The sequence below is a fragment of the Cololabis saira genome, chromosome 5, assembly GCF_033807715.1.
Source record: "Cololabis saira isolate AMF1-May2022 chromosome 5, fColSai1.1, whole genome shotgun sequence".
Classification (NCBI taxonomy): Eukaryota; Metazoa; Chordata; class Actinopteri; order Beloniformes; family Belonidae; genus Cololabis; species Cololabis saira.
In genome coordinates this window covers 12,172,772-12,192,416 of record NC_084591.1, presented here as the reverse complement: position 1 = coordinate 12,192,416, position 19,645 = coordinate 12,172,772, and the positions used below count along the sequence as shown (strand labels likewise).

The 19,645-nt window shown below is 40.3% G+C and overlaps 1 protein-coding gene across 1 annotated transcript in view; it reads right to left on the bottom strand.

Moving 5' to 3' along the window:
- Positions 1–19,645, bottom strand: part of cftr (CF transmembrane conductance regulator) — an 88,261-nt gene that overhangs the window by 42,827 nt on the left and 25,789 nt on the right. The window contains exons 6-11 of the mRNA XM_061720933.1: positions 16,802–16,965; positions 16,590–16,715; positions 13,835–14,081; positions 13,642–13,734; positions 8,752–8,928; positions 6,774–6,965 (exon numbers count right to left, since the gene is read on the bottom strand). Of these exons, the coding sequence (XP_061576917.1) occupies positions 6,774–6,965; positions 8,752–8,928; positions 13,642–13,734; positions 13,835–14,081; positions 16,590–16,715; positions 16,802–16,965 (999 nt within the window). The remainder of the gene's footprint in view (positions 1–6,773; positions 6,966–8,751; positions 8,929–13,641; positions 13,735–13,834; positions 14,082–16,589; positions 16,716–16,801; positions 16,966–19,645) is intronic.

Below are 19,645 nucleotides of genomic sequence, written 5' to 3'. Positions count from 1 at the left end.
CCAAAGCCATTCATTATGAACAGAGCAAATGTGTCTTAAACATACTGTACCAAAGTGGTATTTTAACCTAAACATGTCATGCATTTCTATACGACGACAGCAACTGGGTGAACCTTTAGAAAATAATCTCACATTTCTCATAATAGGTCTCGGCTCACTTGGCAAGCACTGGAGGATCCCATAAGATCAGCATGATCCCCGTTAGAATTAGAGAATTCATTTAAAACTGAGGAAATAAGCTCCTGCCTAACTGGTCAGTAGAGCTTTAACCCTTTTGCACATTGAGAGTGTGACATTTTCTGAACTTGACTTGGTGGTGGGGAGGTCCCGAGTAACTATCAAACCAGGCGGAGTTTTAAAGTTCGATGGTTTCTATGCAGCATTGCCAGCAACAGGCAAGGCGTGTCTGTCCCTGCTAGTGGGAAAACGATGGTAAGAAGTCCAGAGTAATAAGAGCACGTGGCTATTTGAAGTCCTCCGGTCCACGGTTTGACGTATTCCAGTTTAAGAAGGAGATCAATGGTCAAATCAGTGACTGCGTTTCCATGCAGTCAATAACCCTTTTAAAACCCGAATATTGGCAATAACCCGAATTTGCACGGCCATGTAAACACAATAACCCCTTTGAATAACCCGAATTTGCTCATGTTCCGGTTTTTAAAAACCCGAATATGACCCCTGGGTTACTCCTTTTAAAACCCGAATATTCGGTCATATAAACGCAAAACGGAATATCCCGATCAAACGGAACATGAATTTGTTTTCTGCACATGCTCTGTTCACAAGGAATCCTGGTCTTTTGAGTCCAGGAAGTTCTTATAAACACGGAGAAACACAAGACCACGCCACACTTTTGGAGTGAGGAGGATCACTTCATAAATGTAATGAAGGATATGAACATTTCTGCATTTGTAGACGGTAGAAAGTACCGGGATAGTGAGATTTAAAAGAAGGTGAGAGAAAAGTTGCGCGAAGCAGCATTTGTTTTGAATTTGGATACAGGAAGAAGAAGCGGAAATGACGCTAATTGCGTCATGATGTTCTCCGCGCGTCGCTGGTTTGATCCAGATATCCTGAATGATTAATCACCATGTAAACAGGGATAACCCTGTTTGCTCACGCATGTAAACGGAATATTCCGAATGTTTCAGTAACCGGAATATTAGCAATAACCCGAATTTTGACTGCAAACGTAGTTATTTGTTTATTTTCATCTCACTTTTCAAAACGAATGACTCATGCATCCGCCGTTTGTGCAGGTTTACTTTACAACATGAAGCACCCTTTTTTTTTCTTGGTGCACCAACAAACTGCCAATATGCCCTTCGTGACAGGCATTGACATGAACATCATGTTCATCAGTTCACAGTAGACTTGTAGTTCTCAATACCGGTCTTGGTCTTGAGACCAAATTTTTGTGGTCTTTTGTGGTGCATCTGCATGTGTCTGTATGTAATTACAGTCTTGTGTTTATAACGGCCTTGTTTGAACAAATATATGAATATTTGCATATCGTTGTGATTGATTAAGCATCAGGTCAATTTCAGTGATGCTGATATATACAGTGTAATCTGATTACTTTAATGGTAAATAATGCACGTTCAAGTTGATAATTGTATCTTTAATATTTAAAATTCATGTTTCATCTCCAAATTAAGTCCAATTTAAATCAGTAACATTTACTATTCATTCCTTTTCTGGATTCAATCCTCCAATAGTGTAGAAATAGCAGTAGTGCAGTCGCCACACATATCTGATTGATGAAAACATTTATAGTGAGTTCAACATCATCATCCACTTCTCTGTGTTATTGTGCTGCAGTTGAATAAACCTCATATGGAAACTAGCTGAACCAGGATGGAGCTGATGTTCTACAATCACGCAGGATCAGGACATTACTAGGTTGTTTTTGGTCTCGGTCTCGAGCTGAACTAGTCTTGGTCTTGATACTCTCTGGTCTTTGTAGTATCTTGGTCTCGGGTTAGGTGGTCTTGACTACAAGTCTAGTTCACAGGTGTTTTTGAAAACAGTCCACAAGGTTTTTCTCTCAGGAGACGCCATAAACAGAGCTGTCATCAAAGTTCTCTACAGACGAGAAGCACAAACCACGGACAGGCTGGACACAAGAAGGACGTGACACATAGACAAACTGCACAGTGGATCTGATGGTTACTGGTAATAGAAATGGAAGCCCACACCAATGAAGATGAAGTGCTCATGACGAGGTTTATCACCTGTAAAATGTCCTACCTTTTAATGGCATCTTCTGCTTTTCCAACAGGAGCGCATAAGGAATCAAATTAACAAGTTGTTTAATTGGTTGTAAAATCAGGCCGTAAAGGGAAATAAAACAAACAGAATATGTGTGAATCAGTGTGAACAAAAGGCAGCTAAAAGAGTGTGGAGGCGAACGATGAGTTTCTCACAGGTGAGACCACCCACAGCATTCAGTCCGGCGCTTCAGGGGACAAAGGGACGGATTTAGCTTCACATTCCCAACGTGGCTTCACACAATCCTCTGTTGACTTTAGTGAGAAACTGTGTCATGATTGCAATAATCATTGAGGCCCAGGTTTTTAACTTCCTTTTTGATCGTAAGTATTAAGAAATCATTATCCAGTTTAGAAATGACACCTTTCATGTTGTGAAAGATAAACAGTATTAAAGGAAGTGAACACCTCGCTTATGTAACTCAGTTCCCAGAATCCAGATCTCAACAGATAACTCAAGACTTTTTTTAAAGCTTCGGTTGAAAATGTCAGTTGCTGTTTACCTGTTACAGGTAAAGAAATATATATTTTTTCTTTTAAGGAGGTAATGAACAAAAAACCTACTTTGCTGCCAGACCTTTTAAAGATAATCCTACAGAAACTCTGTATGTACTGTGTGTGTGTGTGTGTGTGTGTGTGTATATATATATATATATATATATATATATATATATATATATATATATATATATATATATATATATATATATATATATATATATATATTTATATATTAGTAATTATAAAAAATAATAATTAGTCAAAGGTGTCTGCTGAGACCATCCAGTTAAAATACTGGGATGACTTACACTAACTAGGTTGGTTGTTTTTCTTGGACTCTTTAATTCAAGAAAAATTAATAAATAGAGATAGATATAGCAAATATAGACGTTATGTTTATATGGATCCATTCATACAACATCATTTACATTTGTAACGTCTGGAAAAAGAACAGATTGATTGGCAGTCGGCTCAGCCAATCACTAGTCGTTATTACTTCCTCATCCGTAGTTGCCATGCTACCGCGTTTAGAGAAGCCGCTGCCCGTTTGCATGAACCCACAATCGGCTAAACGCGACGGCCGCCGTAAACGTCTGACTAGCGATGGGAATTATTAAGAATTTACCCATTCCGGTCTCATTATCGATGTCGCTTATCTATTTGGTTCCTTATCGTTTCTCTTATCGATTCTCATTCAGTTATATACAGTACAAATATAAAACAAATGACTTTGGTTGAATTAGTACTTTAATTTCAAGTTTGCAGCAATATTTTGCTCTCAATTTCTAAACCAAAGTTGGTTTAAGCTAAAAAACAGGAACCTTTTCAAATAAACATTGTGGCATAAAACATTGTAATGATCAACTTTTGGACTTTAACAGTTTTTATGCAGAAAATGTTTCTGAGTCTTGAAGGTATTTCCCCCCTTAGATGTGATCACAGCTCTGCACCTGTTGCAACCAGGAACCAACCATCTCACTTCCACATCGATGCTCCTGCAGGACTACGGTTCGCTGCAGTTCCTCGACTGACCGCTAGAGGGCGGCTGCAAAAGTGAGGCGATTTTACTGGCTTCCGTGTTAAAACAGAGCAGAAATAAACATGTTTACATAGTTTAAAAACTCCTGGTATTGGTTTAAAACCACGCCAGGAGTTTGTATTACGCATTACATTTATTTCTAATGATTGATTGGCAGTCGGCTTGGCCAATCGCTGCCCGTTAACACTTCCTCGTCTGTAATCGTCGAGCTACTGCCCCTTGCGAAGGCTTTGTTTGCTGTGAGAACATGAGGTGAAGTTAGTTCAATAGTTCAGTCCTAACGGACACTAGATTACGTTGTTCTGATCCATCCTCTCTTCAGAAGAGCGACCGAAACAGGTGCTGTTGGAGCTGAAAGGACTTGAAGTTGTCAAGAGGTCCAGTTAGTCACCCCAAGGCGACTTGACCAGAGGATCCAGCAGTGTTGCCAACTCCTCAGTAAGGAAAGTAGCTATTGGCTGTCCCAAAATTCGCTAGAAGTCGCTAAATGACGTCATCGCCTAATTTGCATAATTGGCAATTTGCATATAACTGTAATGGACGCTGTAGGAGAGAGGAATAACGTCGTGGGAGAGACAAAAGTTAGTAAAAAACCCCCTAAATATGTTTAGAACTACAAATGTACAAAAATAATTTCAACATTAACAACATTTAATGATTTTAATGCTTTGTCTAGATCCACATTACACACATCAGTTTTGTCCTGTATTGTTAAATGTTATAACAGCAAATTTAATCAAAAGATTGTTATGTATGGTGAAATTGCTAGCTCTACAACCAACCCTCCTCCTTTATCCGGGCTTGGGACCGGCAAAGTGACCCAAAAGAAAAAAGAAACGTTTACATTTACATCCCAGTCTGCTAGCCAGAGGCGGCTTTGCGCAAGCGCATTTCATTTGCAGTCTGGACGCGGAGTGGTGAGGGTCTCCTCTCTGCTCTGCTCTGCCCACCAGATAAGTCTCCAATAACACCAGAAAAAGTCGCTAGATTTGTCGCTAGTCGCTTTTTTGAAAAAAAGTCGCTATAGGGGTCTGAAAAGTCGCTAAATCTAGCGACAAAGTCGCTAAGTTGGCAACACTGGGATCCAGCTGTTCCAGCTGCTGCCAGAGGCGGTAGCCACCAGTCTAGAGGTGGTAGCCACCAGTCTAGAGGTGGCTGGACCAGACGTCCTCCGGTTAGCCCCAAGGAGCCGCCCTCAACCAGGTGTAGGGTTGCCACCCGTCCCGTAAAATACGGAATTGTCCTTTATTTGAGAAAAAAATGTTGCGTCCCGTATTGAACTAATACGGGACACGATTTGTCCCGTATTTTCATTAACTTTTACACCATATTCTAGTTGAATTATTGAAATAAGTTAACTTTTACACCATATTCTAGATGAATTATTGAAATAAATTAACTTTTACACCATATTCTAGTTGAATTATTGAAATAAATTAACTTTTACACCATATTCTAGTTGAATTATTGAAATAAATTAACTTTTACACCATATTCTTCACCTGTAGCTATATTATACATCTGGGGTGATGTGGACATACGTAGCATAGGAGGCTATTTCAGTTGCTAGTATGGTTGGCTGTCTGCACAGTCATGCAAGTTCAATGTTATTAAAGCACTTTAAACTTTAAATCAAAGCTTTTAGTTTTTTCATATAAAATAAACACATTTTTATTCAGTTTAGAAGTTTTGGGGCTTTTTTTTTTGTCTCCTGCGCTGCTGAAATCAGGGCGTCCCTTATCTCTATTTCTGAAAGGTGGCAACCCTAACCAGGGGCTAAAGGACCTTTGCCACCCGGACCCTTCCAGGACTACATTCTGTTAGCACTTTACACATCACAACAAGCTGTACCTTCTTTAAAATACATTCGGTCAACTGGGAGCCAAGTTCAGCTAACTTTTTATTTACACTTTATTACCTTAACTCAGTAATAAAGTCTCAAACAGCAGAAATGGCAGTAAAGCTGTCATCACTGAGGTTACGATCGTTTAGCGGCTGAAGACTGAAGCAGCAGAAATTTCTAAAGAAAAGTTTTATTCACGTGAACAAAAAAAAGCATCTTTGAAGCTGTTTTGACAACCAGCTGGCGAGACGGTCCTGCTGTCGGGTTTTATTGACGCCTCGCACCTCGGTTGACCCCCCCCCCCCGTCCTCAGAGACAAAGCGAAAGCTACTGTTGTTGGACCTGCCAGGATCCAGGACTGCATGCTGGCTCTGTTTGCTGTGACAACATGACATGTGTTTTCATTAAAACCAGCGAGCTGCCGTCAGTTCATTTACATGACAGCGTCACCCGCAGCACAAGCTTTTATTTCTGTAATAAAAGGCTTTGAAAGTCTGTCCTGAATGACAACAAAACACCCTAAATCTCTGCTCGCATTGGTTCCTAAACGATTTAAATGCAGCTCCAAAATCGGACGTTTGACGGTGCAGAAATGTGTTCAAAAGTGAAAATAAAACACTTAAATGAGCACAGCATTAACGCTATTTACGTGCATTCAATAACATGATTCTGGGCTGATTATCAGGTCTGATTTTCCTGCTCTAGCTCCTCGCTGATGTGGTAATTTCCATCACTGGGAGCCGAGAGAGTCACATTTCATCCCCGTTAAGATTTCCATGGCTACAGGAGAGTCACTATTCTGCTGAGAGGCCATCACTCAGCGCCCAAGCTTATGAGGCTGAGAGTGTGCGGTCATTAGAGAAAGAGACAGAAATTGAAAATATGTGTGTGTGTGTGTGTGTAGGACATTACTGCGAGCAAACCTGAGCCTTTTAAAGCCTCGCAGCGGCTCCGAACAGGCAACCCGGGCGTCGAGTTTCACCGCAGTGAAAGAGGAAAAGCTCCTAATTGTTTTACTCGCGGTATCTGAGAACTCCGGCCGTCTGTCGTACGTCGGCAGTGTGAGAACGTGAAGTCGTCGTGTGTTTTTACAGAGAGAGGAGAAGAAGAAGATGGGCACCTCCTCCAGCTGGCAGGCCTTGATGATGGACGTGTAGCGGTACTCGTCGTAGGTCAGGCCGAACAGGATGTTGTCGCGGATGGTGCCCGGCATGATCCACGACGTCTGCGGCGAGTACGAGATCCGCCCGCTGTGTCGGATCTTCCCCTCCGTCGGCATCAGCTCTCCCAGGATCATCATGAGCAGGGAACTCTGGGAACCAGGGGACACGTGGTCACATGACGCTCAACTCTTTGACCGTCTTTGACCAGATATTTGAGCACATGAAAACATTTCTACGACGTCGGCTCGAAGGCAAACGCACGCACGAATTTGAGAACCGAGAAGTCCAAATCTCTCACTGACATCTTTCCCATCTTCATTTCGCCTCTGGTGGTTGCACTTAGTTTTGTTTCTGTCAGCCTGTTTCAATTTTAGTCTAGTCTTTGGGTCAAGCTATCATTTTAGTTTTTATTAGTTTTAGTCACGTTCATTCTCCTTTTAGTCGTGTCAAGTTTCAGTTGACTAAAAGTCTGAGCATTTTAGTCTTATTTTAGTCTAAGATTGTATTTAGCCAAACCCATTTTACAATTCAAACAAGGTTATCTTATTATTATATTATTGTTGCCTTATAGACTCAAGAATACATTCATTCCAGATACAGAAGACTCTAATTTGAGTTTACAACATATTTATTTTTCCGCATTTCTCCCCATCTTTTTTTTTTCGATGACACATTGGGTTTTCTTTTCCACGTCTATGTAGGAAAGTGTATCCAAAGATGGATCTTCTTCTTCTCCAGCCCCAGAGCAGATCTCCACGTTTCTCTATGTAACTTTGTTTTTAATTGACGTGAACCTAGAGCTCTGCGTTAACGGCATCAGCCTCTAACTCTGCAGCTGCATCTTCTGGATCTGATTCCCCGCTGCAGCGACTGGGATTGAGGACTAACGTCACCCAGCAGAACTAAACCAGAGAAACTACTGAAAACATGGACATTAAGGATCTTTGGTAGAACATTTCATCTCGTTTTGGTCAACAAAAATGAAGACACATTTTAGCAGAGTTTTTATTTTGTAATCTACATTTTAGTCTCGTTTTTATTCGTCTACAATATTTCATTATATATTTAATAATTGTTATCGTCACATGACCAGCATTTTTGTTCCATCTCGTTTTCCTCAGGTGATAAAGATTCGTTGACGATGATATTTAGTCATAATTTTTGTTGACGAAAGCAACTATAGACTAACGTCTGTCCCTCCTTTTATTATATATGATAAAGTTGTTACCGCCACTGATGACACTAACAACTCATCTCTGTCCAGAGTTATTATCGTTCACGAAAATGAACGAAATAACGAAAACTAAAATTGAAAAAACAATTTTGTTAACTGAACTAAATAAAAACGAAAATTAAAAGACAAAAACGATAACTAACTGAAACTATATTGCGTGTTTAGAAAACTAACTAAAAATGAACTGAAATTATAGATATAATTTCCTCCGTTTTCGTCCCTGTCATATAAGCCTCTTGGTATGATCAATTTATTCTGCTCTGGCCGTTTATCTCCAACGTGCAGCTACGGCACCTTAACGCCTCGCGGTCCGTGACGTCAAAACTAAAACTAAAACTAAAACTAATAAAAACTAAACTAAAATTTAGTGAATTTTGAAAATATAAAAACTAATAAAAACTAGCAAACCCAAACTAAAAACGAATTAAAACTAACTGAATTGAAGGAGAAAAAGTCAAAACGAAATAAAACTAAACTAAAATGAAAAATTCAAAACTATTATAACCCTGTCTCTGTCTACGTTGATGGAAGGCGTTGAGTTATTCACCACCCAACGAGCTACTAGACCTCTGAAAAGCCCCGCCTCCTCGCTGTAGACCGACACACCGCTGACTTTACAATGATTTCAGGTTCGCAACCACAGAAACTTTGATTTCTGGATTACAGATTTAGTGTTTTCCATAAATTTGTCGCTGCCCTACCTTCCCCGAGCCTGTGGATCCGGCCACTGCCAGCATCTTGCCTTCCTCCAGGTCCAGGCTGATGTTTTTCAGGACGGGTGTGACGTACAGGTTGGTGAAGAAGAGTCTGTTGTCGCCATTCATGTGTCCGTTGGCCTTGTTCTCCTGCTTAATCTTCTCGAACAGCTGACCGATCCCCTGAAAGAAAGAAAGAAAGAATGCAAGTGTTTAAACATAATGTTCAACAGAACTTCCGTGGTTCTCCTTCCTCGGTGCTGATTACCCATAAATCCCTCGACTGTAGAAAAGGGAACCGGAGTAAACTGAACATCCTGGTCTTTGGTCCTTCTGCATCCAAAAACTGTTCATAGATACTAATATCAGACCATAAACCATGTGGCATCGTTTAGTAGACTTGTAGTCAAGACCGCCTTAACCGAGACCAGAGAGTATCAAGACCAAGACTAGTTCAGATCGAGACCAAAACCAAAAAACAACCTAGTAATTTCCTGATCCTGCGTGATTGTAGAACATCAGCTCCATCCTGGTTCAGCTAGTTTCCATAAGAGGTTTTTTCAACTGCAGCACAATAACACAGAGAAGTGGATGATGATGTTGAATCACTATAAATGTTTTCATCCATCAGCTGAGGTCAGATATGTGTGGCGACTGCACTACCGCTATTTCTACACTATTGGAGGATTGACTCCAGTGCTTTTAAGGATTGACACGACTACTAACTAGTCCCAAAGTCCTCTAACAGAATAACCAGCTCCAACAGTCCCCTCCACCTCAGAAAAGGAATGAATAGTAAATGTTACTGATTTAAATTGGACTTAATTTGGAGATGAAACATTAATTTTAAATATTGAAGATACAATTATCAACTTGAAACTACATTATTTACCATTATAGTAATCAGATTATACTGTATATCAGCATCACTGAAATGGACTTGATGCTTAATCAATCACAACGATATGCAAATATTATTCATATATTTATTTAAACAAGGCCGTTATAAACACAAAACTGTAATTAAATACAGACACATATGCAGATGCACCAAAACATTAAAGGAGCATGAGGCTCCTTTCAAGAAATGAGACTCTCTAGCGCCACCCTTCACCACGACGGCCGTCGGGGGTACTGCAGCCAACAGTGAAGCCGGCACGGGAGAACGGGGAGAACGCACATGCAGCGTCATTTGACGTCACATCCGCAGGACAGCGCGAGAAATTCCGGTCACAATTGCAGCACATTTTGCAGCACACAGCCTGTTCAAGGCAACGGAGAGATACACTAGAGGGCTCATTCTTTTTGGTTTGGAACGCTTCACCTGACATTATTACTAGAAAACTTAAAACGTATACAAATTTTTTTCATAAATCCTGCCTCAATCCTGCCTCATGCTCCTTTAAACCAAATGCAAAATACAATAGTTTACAAAACTGTACATTAACAAGAGGAAGAACTGCTGATCACCAGATTCTGTCACCTTGGTGAGCAACGGCATCTCAGTTATCCGAGTCCGAGACCTGGCAGAACCGAGAGACCCAAGACCGAGACAAGACCAAGACCAAAGACTGTTGAGACCAAGACAAGACCATGACCACAAAAAAGTGGTCTACAGACCTACAGGTCTACTTTGTCGGTCGACATCTCCGGGCTCGGAGGCGTCTGGGACGGACCATCACAGCGTGATCAGGTGCATCGTGGTTCCACTTCTCTGATTGATGCAGAAAAAAAAAAGTGGCTGAGGAAGAGGGGGGGTGCAGGTACCGGACCGGCCCTCTTGCAGTTCTGACCCGCACACAGCAGAGGATGTTGAAATGATAAATGTGATGATGTCACACATTAAGACACGCCTCCAAGGCAACAACTGTCACCTGGTTTTTCTTTAAACGAATCTGAGATGCAAAACTTCCCCGACACCATCCCACCTGTCCATGCGTGTGCACACAGGTGTGTGTGTGTGTGTGTGTGTTGTTCTCCATGTTTACATAACTGCCTGCTTCAGGGCCGAGCGTTGGCGTCCGTCACGCTGCTCTCTCTGCTGCCGCTCTGCTACGACAGATCCTCCGAAGACGGAGCTCTGCGTGACTCGACAGACTAATCATTGACCTTTGTGACGTTTTATGGTACGCCGTTCCTGCGATGCCGGGGATGGTTGAGAAACCCCCCCCTCCCATTCAGAGGAGAATTTGGGAATTAGACGATGACACGTCTCCGGAGCTCAAAGGGAGTTTTTTTTTGTTTTTTTTTTGTTTTTCGTTTGTTCTTTTTTAAACTCGTAAAGCTTTATTTTTCCAGATATAGCACTTGTGTGTTGTTCATAGACTATATATATATAGACTGTATATACATATACAGAAAAGGTACAAAACTTCCGGTTAAAATGCAGTTACAAATTAAGGACAGTAAATTATATATTAAAATAAAACAGGCTTGAGGTTTAAGGAGGAAAAATAAATAAAAACTAAAGATCAGAAATTATCATATTTTTCACATAGGCTTCTCGTTTTAACCGCTTTGGGGTTTATGGTCTGTTTAAGACTGTCTGAATACGATATTAATACAGCTTTGAGAACAATTATATTTGGACGTTGGCTAGCAAATTTAGTACAGTGAATATGATATTTAGCAATAATTAAGAGAAGGTTGATTACATATACTTTGTCTGGGCTTGTCATATCATTTTTTGATACACCAAATAGTACATGTTGAATGCTCAAGGAAGAATCAACTTTAGCATTTATAAAATAATTAAGGTCAATCCAGAGAACATGAGTATATGTGTAATTCCAGAAATATTCCACAAAAAGAACAGAGTGTGTCAATGTTTATCTTATATTTAACAAGATTGGTCTTGACTGGATAGCATCTATGAAGTATTTTAAAAGTAACCTCTCTTACTTTGTTTGTAATAATACATTTTCTTGACAAGACCCATGTGTTTTTCCAATCTATCTCACTATATAAGTTATTCCAATAGAAAACTGCTGCTCTGTGTAATATATGTAATGCAATGATTCGTAGCTTTATCACTTAATAAAGGACAAATATTACCAACATATATGTCATCAGAATTCAACCTTGGAATATTACAATTTCTACCTTTAGGAGCAAAACACAGTAACCTTCTAGCACCGTCTGGTATCGCATCAAACACAATTGAACTCAAAGGGAGTTTGTTCCCAGAAAAGCCCAACGCTGGTGACATCAGCGGGATGATTAATTATGCAAAGTGCCGGGCGTTTGTTTTTCTCACGGTATCGGGTGGTAAATGAATCACATCTGGTAAACTAAGTTTACAACCTTCGCCTATAGATAAGCTTGTACTTCCCAGTGCCGGTGAGGAATTAACTTTCGTGCAGGATGGATTTAGGGATCGAGGGCGGGGTTTCTCTCGTCATGTTGTGACACACGATGCTGTCAAGAATGTCTTTTCCTTCCCGAATGCATCCGTGACAAAACTAACTTGATATTTGTCACTTCTGAGCTTGAACGAGGCAATAAGGACACTTTGTGCTGCCTGCAGCTCCGTCAGGTTTCAAAGTTGACGCAATATAATTATATGCGACTTTGAACTTATTGATAAAAAAGTTGCCCTCTTTCATGAAATGATTCTGGCAGCCATTTCCACCGGTACACAACGTACCAAACCAATTGCAAAAGCGTGCTTTATAGTAAGACTGGCTGCAGAACTGCTGATGACTGCTAAAAAGCAAAGTTGTAGTATTTCACTGCGTCAATTATTTGGGTTTTCTCTTCTAAAATCTCTTTATGATGTCACAGAGGGCGGAGCTTCCTTCTCCGGTTATATTTTCCAGCTCGTGCTCAGCATTTTACTCGTGTTTCCAAGATCTCTCCAGGTAAATGTGCGTCGGGTTGTGACGAGAGTTTGTCCAACCTCAGTTCAATGGATGCAGACTGTTTTTCATTCACAAAGAACTCTTACAATGAAAAACAACACTACCAACTAAAGTCGCTTTCGTCAACGAAAATTATGACTAAATGTTGTCGTCAACGAAGGTTTATCACCTGAGGAAAACGAGACGAGACACAACGAAAATGCTGGTCATGTGATGAGAACGATGATTAAATATATAATGGAATATCGTAGAGGAATAAAAACAAGACTAAAATGTAGATTACAAAATAAAAACTCTGCTAAAATGTGTCTTCATTTTCGTTGACCAAAACAAAACGCAAGAAAAAGACGGGGAGAAATGCGGCCACAAAATCACAGGAAAAAATAAATGTTGTAAACTCAAATTAGAGTCTTCTGTATCTGTGATGAATTTATTCTTGAGTCTATAAGGTAACAATAATATAATGATAAGATAATCTTGTTTGAATTGTAAAATGGATTTGGCTAAATACAATCTAAACCTAGACCAAAATGTCATCAGTTTTCGTCGACTAAAAGGAGAATGAACGTGACTAAAACTAATAAAAACTAAAATGATAGCTTGACCCAAAGACTAGACTAAAACTAAAGTTGAAACAGGCTGACAACAACAACACTACCAACTATCAGGCGTCCGGTTTACGTTCAGGAAACGTGTCTGATCATGACGAGTTAGCCCCCTCCCATCAGCAAGCCTGCAGGAACTCAACCAATCAGAAAGCTCTTGAGCCAAATCTGCTCGTTTTAAAGACGATACTTTTTAAATATTTTCTGGTTTCTTGGATTTCTGGGTGTTAAAGGACAATAAGCAGTTGAGGATACTAGAAGAGGTGAACATGAAGTTAATCTACATCATCTTTCTGTCGTTTCAGCAGCACATTAGATCACAGAAAGCTGCATTCGCAGACTAAAATCACGGTCAAACACGTTTTATCGGATGGCAGCCGTGATTATATTAACACGTGTATGTAATTCAGGACATACAGACGTGGACCAACCTCGTCCCAGGATGCAGAGACGTTGACCAGCTCCAGTCCGACAGTGGTCAGGCTGTAGTCCATCACTCTGTACTCTTCCTTCAGCAGGAAGTCCTGAAATTATCCAATATTTAACAATAACAACAGAAAACTGAGATGGTTGAAGCCTCTTAACAGGTAATGGACTTAATTAGACATGGCAGAACCCGCCTACCTCGATCTTCTTGACCAGCGCCAGCGTGTCGTACCACATCTGGATGGAGCCGGGCAGCTGCCGCGTGACCGTCATGCGCAGCACGATGCAGTAGGACGCCGTGGTGAAGATCCGCCGCAGGATGATGCCGTGGCTGAGCGCGTGCGGGACGATGGCCGACACGATCACCAGGATGGCGGAGAAGTAGTAGGAGGCGCTGTAGAAATACCGCAGGGAGCCGATCTTCCTGGTCAGCGTCATCTCGTCCCTGAGGCCGGAGGAGACGGGAGGAAAGAAGGCGCTTTAATCATCACACAACGTTCATACGTACTTCTGTTTTTCTACGGAGGTTTTTCACAACCTGGAACCACTGCGATTTCCTGTTTTCAAAGATATTATCAGGTTCAGGGTGGGTTTGATCAGTTATATCCTGAATTAAAACCTCTGAGATTGATGGACAGCAGCAGTTGCTCCTCTAACATCTTTGCTCATGTCTTTCCTCCTTGGCAGTGTGTTAACACGCAACCAAACGTTCCAGACCAGTAAATGACAAATGCTTTTTTAGTTTTTACAAATCTGTGGGTAACTTTGAATATAAGTCACTTCTTTACTTAAATTCCTGCTAAAACTTTGGATTTCTTCGTAAATTTGTAAATCTTAGAGATGTAGCTTTGTATTTATTTAAAACTTTTTAAAAACTTTTTTAAAATCGAGGCCTTTAGTTCCCGAAGAATCTGTAAATGTTAAATTTTTATTGATCTTAAATTGTATTTTCTCGTTTTAAGGCTTGATAACTTGTGGGGGAACTGTAGCTTTTAGCCACATTCTTTTTCCTAATAAGACGTAAAGATTTATATTATTATTTATATTATCAGGTGGTGTTTATGGCAACTTTGGTCAGTTACATCCTGAATGCTTTAAACGTGTAAATAAACTTTGTCACTGTAGAAAAATGGACCTTAAAACGTCTGAGATTGAAGGATAACAGCAACTGCTCCTCTAACATCTTTGCTCATGTCTTTCCTTCTTGGCAGTGTGTTAACACACAACCAAATGTTCCAGACCAGTAAATGACTAACGCTTGTTTTATTTTCTACAAACCTGCGAGTAACTTTGAATATAAGTCACTTCTTTACTTAAACCCGAGCAAAAATGTGGATTTCTTCATAAAAATTGTAAATCTTTTTTAAAACTTTGTTCTACATTTCATGACTGAGGCCTTGTAGCTTTGTATTTATTTAAAACTTTTTAAAAACTTTTTTAAAACCGAGGCCTTTAGTTCCCGAAGAATCTGTAAGTGTTACATTTTTATTGATCTTAAACTGTATTTTCTCGTTTTAAGGCTTGATAACTTGTGGTGGAACTGTAGCTTTTAGCCACATTTTTTGTCCTAATAAGACGTAAAGATTTATATTATTATTTATATTATCATGTGGTGTTTATGGCAGCTTTGGTCAGTTACATCCTGGATGCTTTAAACGTGTAAATAAACTTTGTCACTGTAGAAAAATGAACCTTAAAACGTCTGAGATTGAAGAATAACAGCAACTGCTCCTCTAACATCTTTGCTCATGTCTTTCCTTCTTGGCAGTGTGTTAACACACAACCAAACGTTCCAGACCAGTAAATGACCAACGCTTGTTTTATTTTCTACAAATCTGCGAGTAACTTTGAATATAAGTCACTTCTTTACTTAAACCCGAGCAAAAATGTGGATTTCTTCATAAAAATTGTAAATCTTTTTTAAAACTTTGTTCTACATTTCATGACCGACGCCTTTAGTTCCAGAAGACTTTGTAAGTTTTAAATTTTTGTTGAGCTTAAATTGTATTTTCTAGTTTTAAGGCTTGATAACGTTCTGATAACATCAGCTTTTAGCCACATCATACATTTTTTGTCGCAGTAGCCTAGTCTTCATTTCGTTTTAGAGATCTGGAATGGTTGCTGTTTGTGTCTCTGCCTGTTTATTCAGACTTGCAGCGGATGCCAGCCCCCCCCCCGATCCCCCTTCTTTCTTTCCGTCTCATTTCTTTCTTTCTGTCTTTCTTTCCGTCTCATTTCTTCCTTCCTTCCTTCCTTCCTTCCTTCCTTCCTTCCTTCCTTCCTTCCTTCCTTTCTTTCTTTCTTTCTTTCTTTCTTTCTTTCTTTCCGGCTCATTTCTTTCTTTCTTTCTTTCTTTCTTTCTTTCTTTCTTTCTTTCTTTCTTTCTTTCTTTCTTTCTTTCTTTCTGGCTCCTTTCTTTCTTTCTTTCTTTCTTTCTTTCTTTCTTTCTTTCTGGCTCCTTTCTTTCTTTCTGGCTCCTTCCTTCCTTCCTTCCTTCGTTCGTTCGTTCGTTCGTTCGTTCGTTCGTTCGTTCGTTCGTTCGTTCCTTCCTTCCTTCCTTCCTTCCTTCCTTCCTTCCTTCCTTCCTTCCTTCCTTCCTTCCTTCCTTCCTTCCTTCCTTCCTTCCTTCCTTCCTTCCTTCCTTCCTTCCTTCCTTCCTTCCTTCCTTCCTCCCTTCCTTCACGTACGTTGTGCGTGGATTAAACACAGAACCATAAATCAGCTTTACACAAAAACATCATCAACGGGAATTTATCGTTTTTACCGCAAGATGACAAATTCTTACCGTGGGGAATTTTTTTGACGGTTTATCGTGAACGGTAAAATATCACCCATTCCTAATGTACATGATATTAGGACCTAAACATTGAAACCTTCTCATTATTTTTACGCAATCAGCTGCTACGTTGAAGTATTTGTCATGAAAACAGCAGGACGAGTGTTGGAACCTTACTGCCTGATGTTCTTGATGATGGTCTCCATCACCTCCTCCCAGCCGTACGCCTTCACAGACTGGATGTTCTCCACGATCTCGGAGGTGAGCGCCAGGCGGCGGCTGATCAGCCCGGCTCGCTGCACGCTGTGACATCAGCAGTCTCTCATGAATACAGGAAACAGTTTATGCTACTTTACTGTAAATACTGTGGGATGTGGGCGGTTCCCCACCGGTGAGGGCCCATCTTCAGGGACAGCCAGGCCTGGGCGATGCCCAGCAGCGTCAGGGCCGCCAGGGCGCAGAAGGCGTTCACCTCGATCAGCTCCCAGATCAGACCCGTGCACAGAATGCACTGCAGAGGCGTGATCCACACGAAGTGGGCCAGACCCAGGCTCTGCAACGCAAACATGACGAGGTGTGAGCCAACGGAAACGTCCTTAAAGTGATATCATTGGTTGGTCGAGCAGAACGTTAATGAGCCAACTGCAAAGCCACTATCTTAGCTGATGGTTCGAGTTCAACAGGGACTATTCGAATAATAATAAGTCACATAATCCTTGAACCCTGCAGCTCATGCAGGTTAACCAGCAGCTGACGGGTAGGTTGATCCTAACTGCTTCGCTCTCAAAGAAAATGTGCTGAATATGTGCCGATAAAACCAACGAGGTAGGAGACGGAGAAGCGGTTCAAGAAGGGGGCAAAGGAAGATATGGATACTGGATTCAACAAGCAGAATCAAAAGCGCTCTGCTGTTTAGTCTCACCTGCACTGCAGGTAAAGTTGCTTTCATCAACAAAAATTATTACTAAATATCGTCGTCAACGAACCTTTATCACCTGAGGAAAACGAGACGCAACGAAAATGCTGGTCATGTGACGATAACGATAATTAAATATATAATGCAATATTGTAGATGGATAAAAACGAGACTAAAATGTAGATTACAAAATAAAAACTCTGCTAAAATGTGTCTTCATTTTCGTCGACCACAACGAGACTAAATGTTCTACCAAAGTTCCTTAATGTCCATGTTTTCAGTAGTTCTGCTGGGTGACGTTAGTCCTCAATCCCAGTCGCTGCAGCGGGGAATCAGATCCAGAAGATGCAGCTGCAGGTTAGAGGCTGATGCCGTTAACGCAGAGCTCTAGGTTCACGTCAAATAAAAACAAAGTTACATAGAGAAACACAGGGATCTGCTCTGGGGCTGGAGAAGAAGAAGAACCATATTTGAATACACTTTCCTACATAGATGTGGAAATAAATATGTTGTAAACTCAAATGAGTCTTCTGTATCTGGAATGAATGTATTCTTGAGTCTATAAGGTAACAATAATATAATAATAATAAGATAACCTTGTTTGAATTGTAAAATGGGTTTGGCTAAATACAATCTTTGACTAAAATGGTCCTGGACAATTCTGACTAAAATAAAACTAAAATGCTCAGACTTTTAGTCGACTGAAACTTGACACGACTAAAAGGAGAATGAACGTGACATTCGTCCATCGTTAGCTCCTCCCCGGAGATCAAAGTTTAGCGTGAACATGCCAAATTAATTGTTAACGAAAATAAAAAATAAAAAAATAACACCAGCTACTTTTTGCTACCTGCTGAAACCGTCAAAAAGTCTGTAACGGTTGTTGTCATGGATACATTGTTGCTTTCCTGACGCGGAATGGTATGCTGGGATAAGGCTTTAGAATAGAAGCCGTGGTACATAAGGTAAGATAAAATGAGATTGTCCTTTATTTCTTCCTCAATGGAGAAATTCACTTTGTGCAGCAGCAGTACACTCAACACACACATGCAGGGAAAGGGTAAAAAAAGTAAAAAAATATATAATTACGAAATATAAACAATATACTATATACATTGAAATGAAAAATAATATGCTCATTATACCACAGTTAACAACCAATCAGATTGCAGGATTTCACCTTTCCATTTTATAATGGTATTTTTATGTCTCAGAGAGAGCAGGGAGTGAAGGATGGGGCAGTTGTTGTGTACGATGTGGCTTTTTGCAGTAACATAGTAACCAATTGTGGCTCTTATCCTCTGACTGGTTGGCCACCCTTGGACTAGACTAAAACTAAAATTGAAACAGGCTGACAGAAGCAACACTAACTGGTTGTGACTCCCAGTGGTGGACAGTAACGGAGTAAATTTACTTGAGTACTGTACTTAAGTACATATCCAGAGGATTTGTACTTTACCTGAGTATTAGATTTCTTTGGTACTTATTACTCTTACTTGAATACATTTCCAAGACAAATATTTTTACTTTTACTCAAGTAAATTTCTAGGAAGGCTGAAAAGTACTCGTTACTTTCATGTCTGCTCTTTTTTCTTCTTCCCTAAAATCCTATTGGACACAAGCTGTTTTTGTCAAAGGAGGAGACCTATCACAGTGCATGCTCTCCACTGGGATGTACGTAAAGCGGAAATACGTCAAGCCTCCTCAAAACGATACCGCCAAAGTAGCCTGCGTTTGTCAAGAGTCAAGACAGAGCTGCAACAATGGCTACGCCTGCGTCAGGAGAAGAAAGACAATCCGCTGAGTCGTCTGAATCTGATAATGAGCCGGACTCGGAGCAGGGACTTTCACTAAATCCTTGGCCGTATCTTAACTCAATGTTTGAGTTCGACCGAGTAAAAAACGAGGGCACAGACAAACCACAGACATTTATTTTCAAATGTTTATTGTGTCTGCCGAAGCAGAACTACCTCTCTGCTTTCAACCACTCAACATCGAATTCTCAGAAACAAGAGTTAAAAGATCCTTAATTAATTTAGAAAAAATATTGTAATTTACTGATGTGGAAAATATGAAATTTACTCTTACTCTTACTTTTACTTAAAGTAAATTTAAAAGCATTTACTTTTGGATACTTAAGTACCTTTAAAAGCAAGTACTTTTCTACTCTTACTCGAGTAATATTTTGACGGAGCTACTTTTACTTGTAATGGAGTACATTTTGACCGGTAGTATTTGTACTCTTACTCAAGTACTGGGGTCGAGTACTCTGTCCACCTCTGGTGACTCCAGTGAGCACCTTTCTCATCTTCCCACC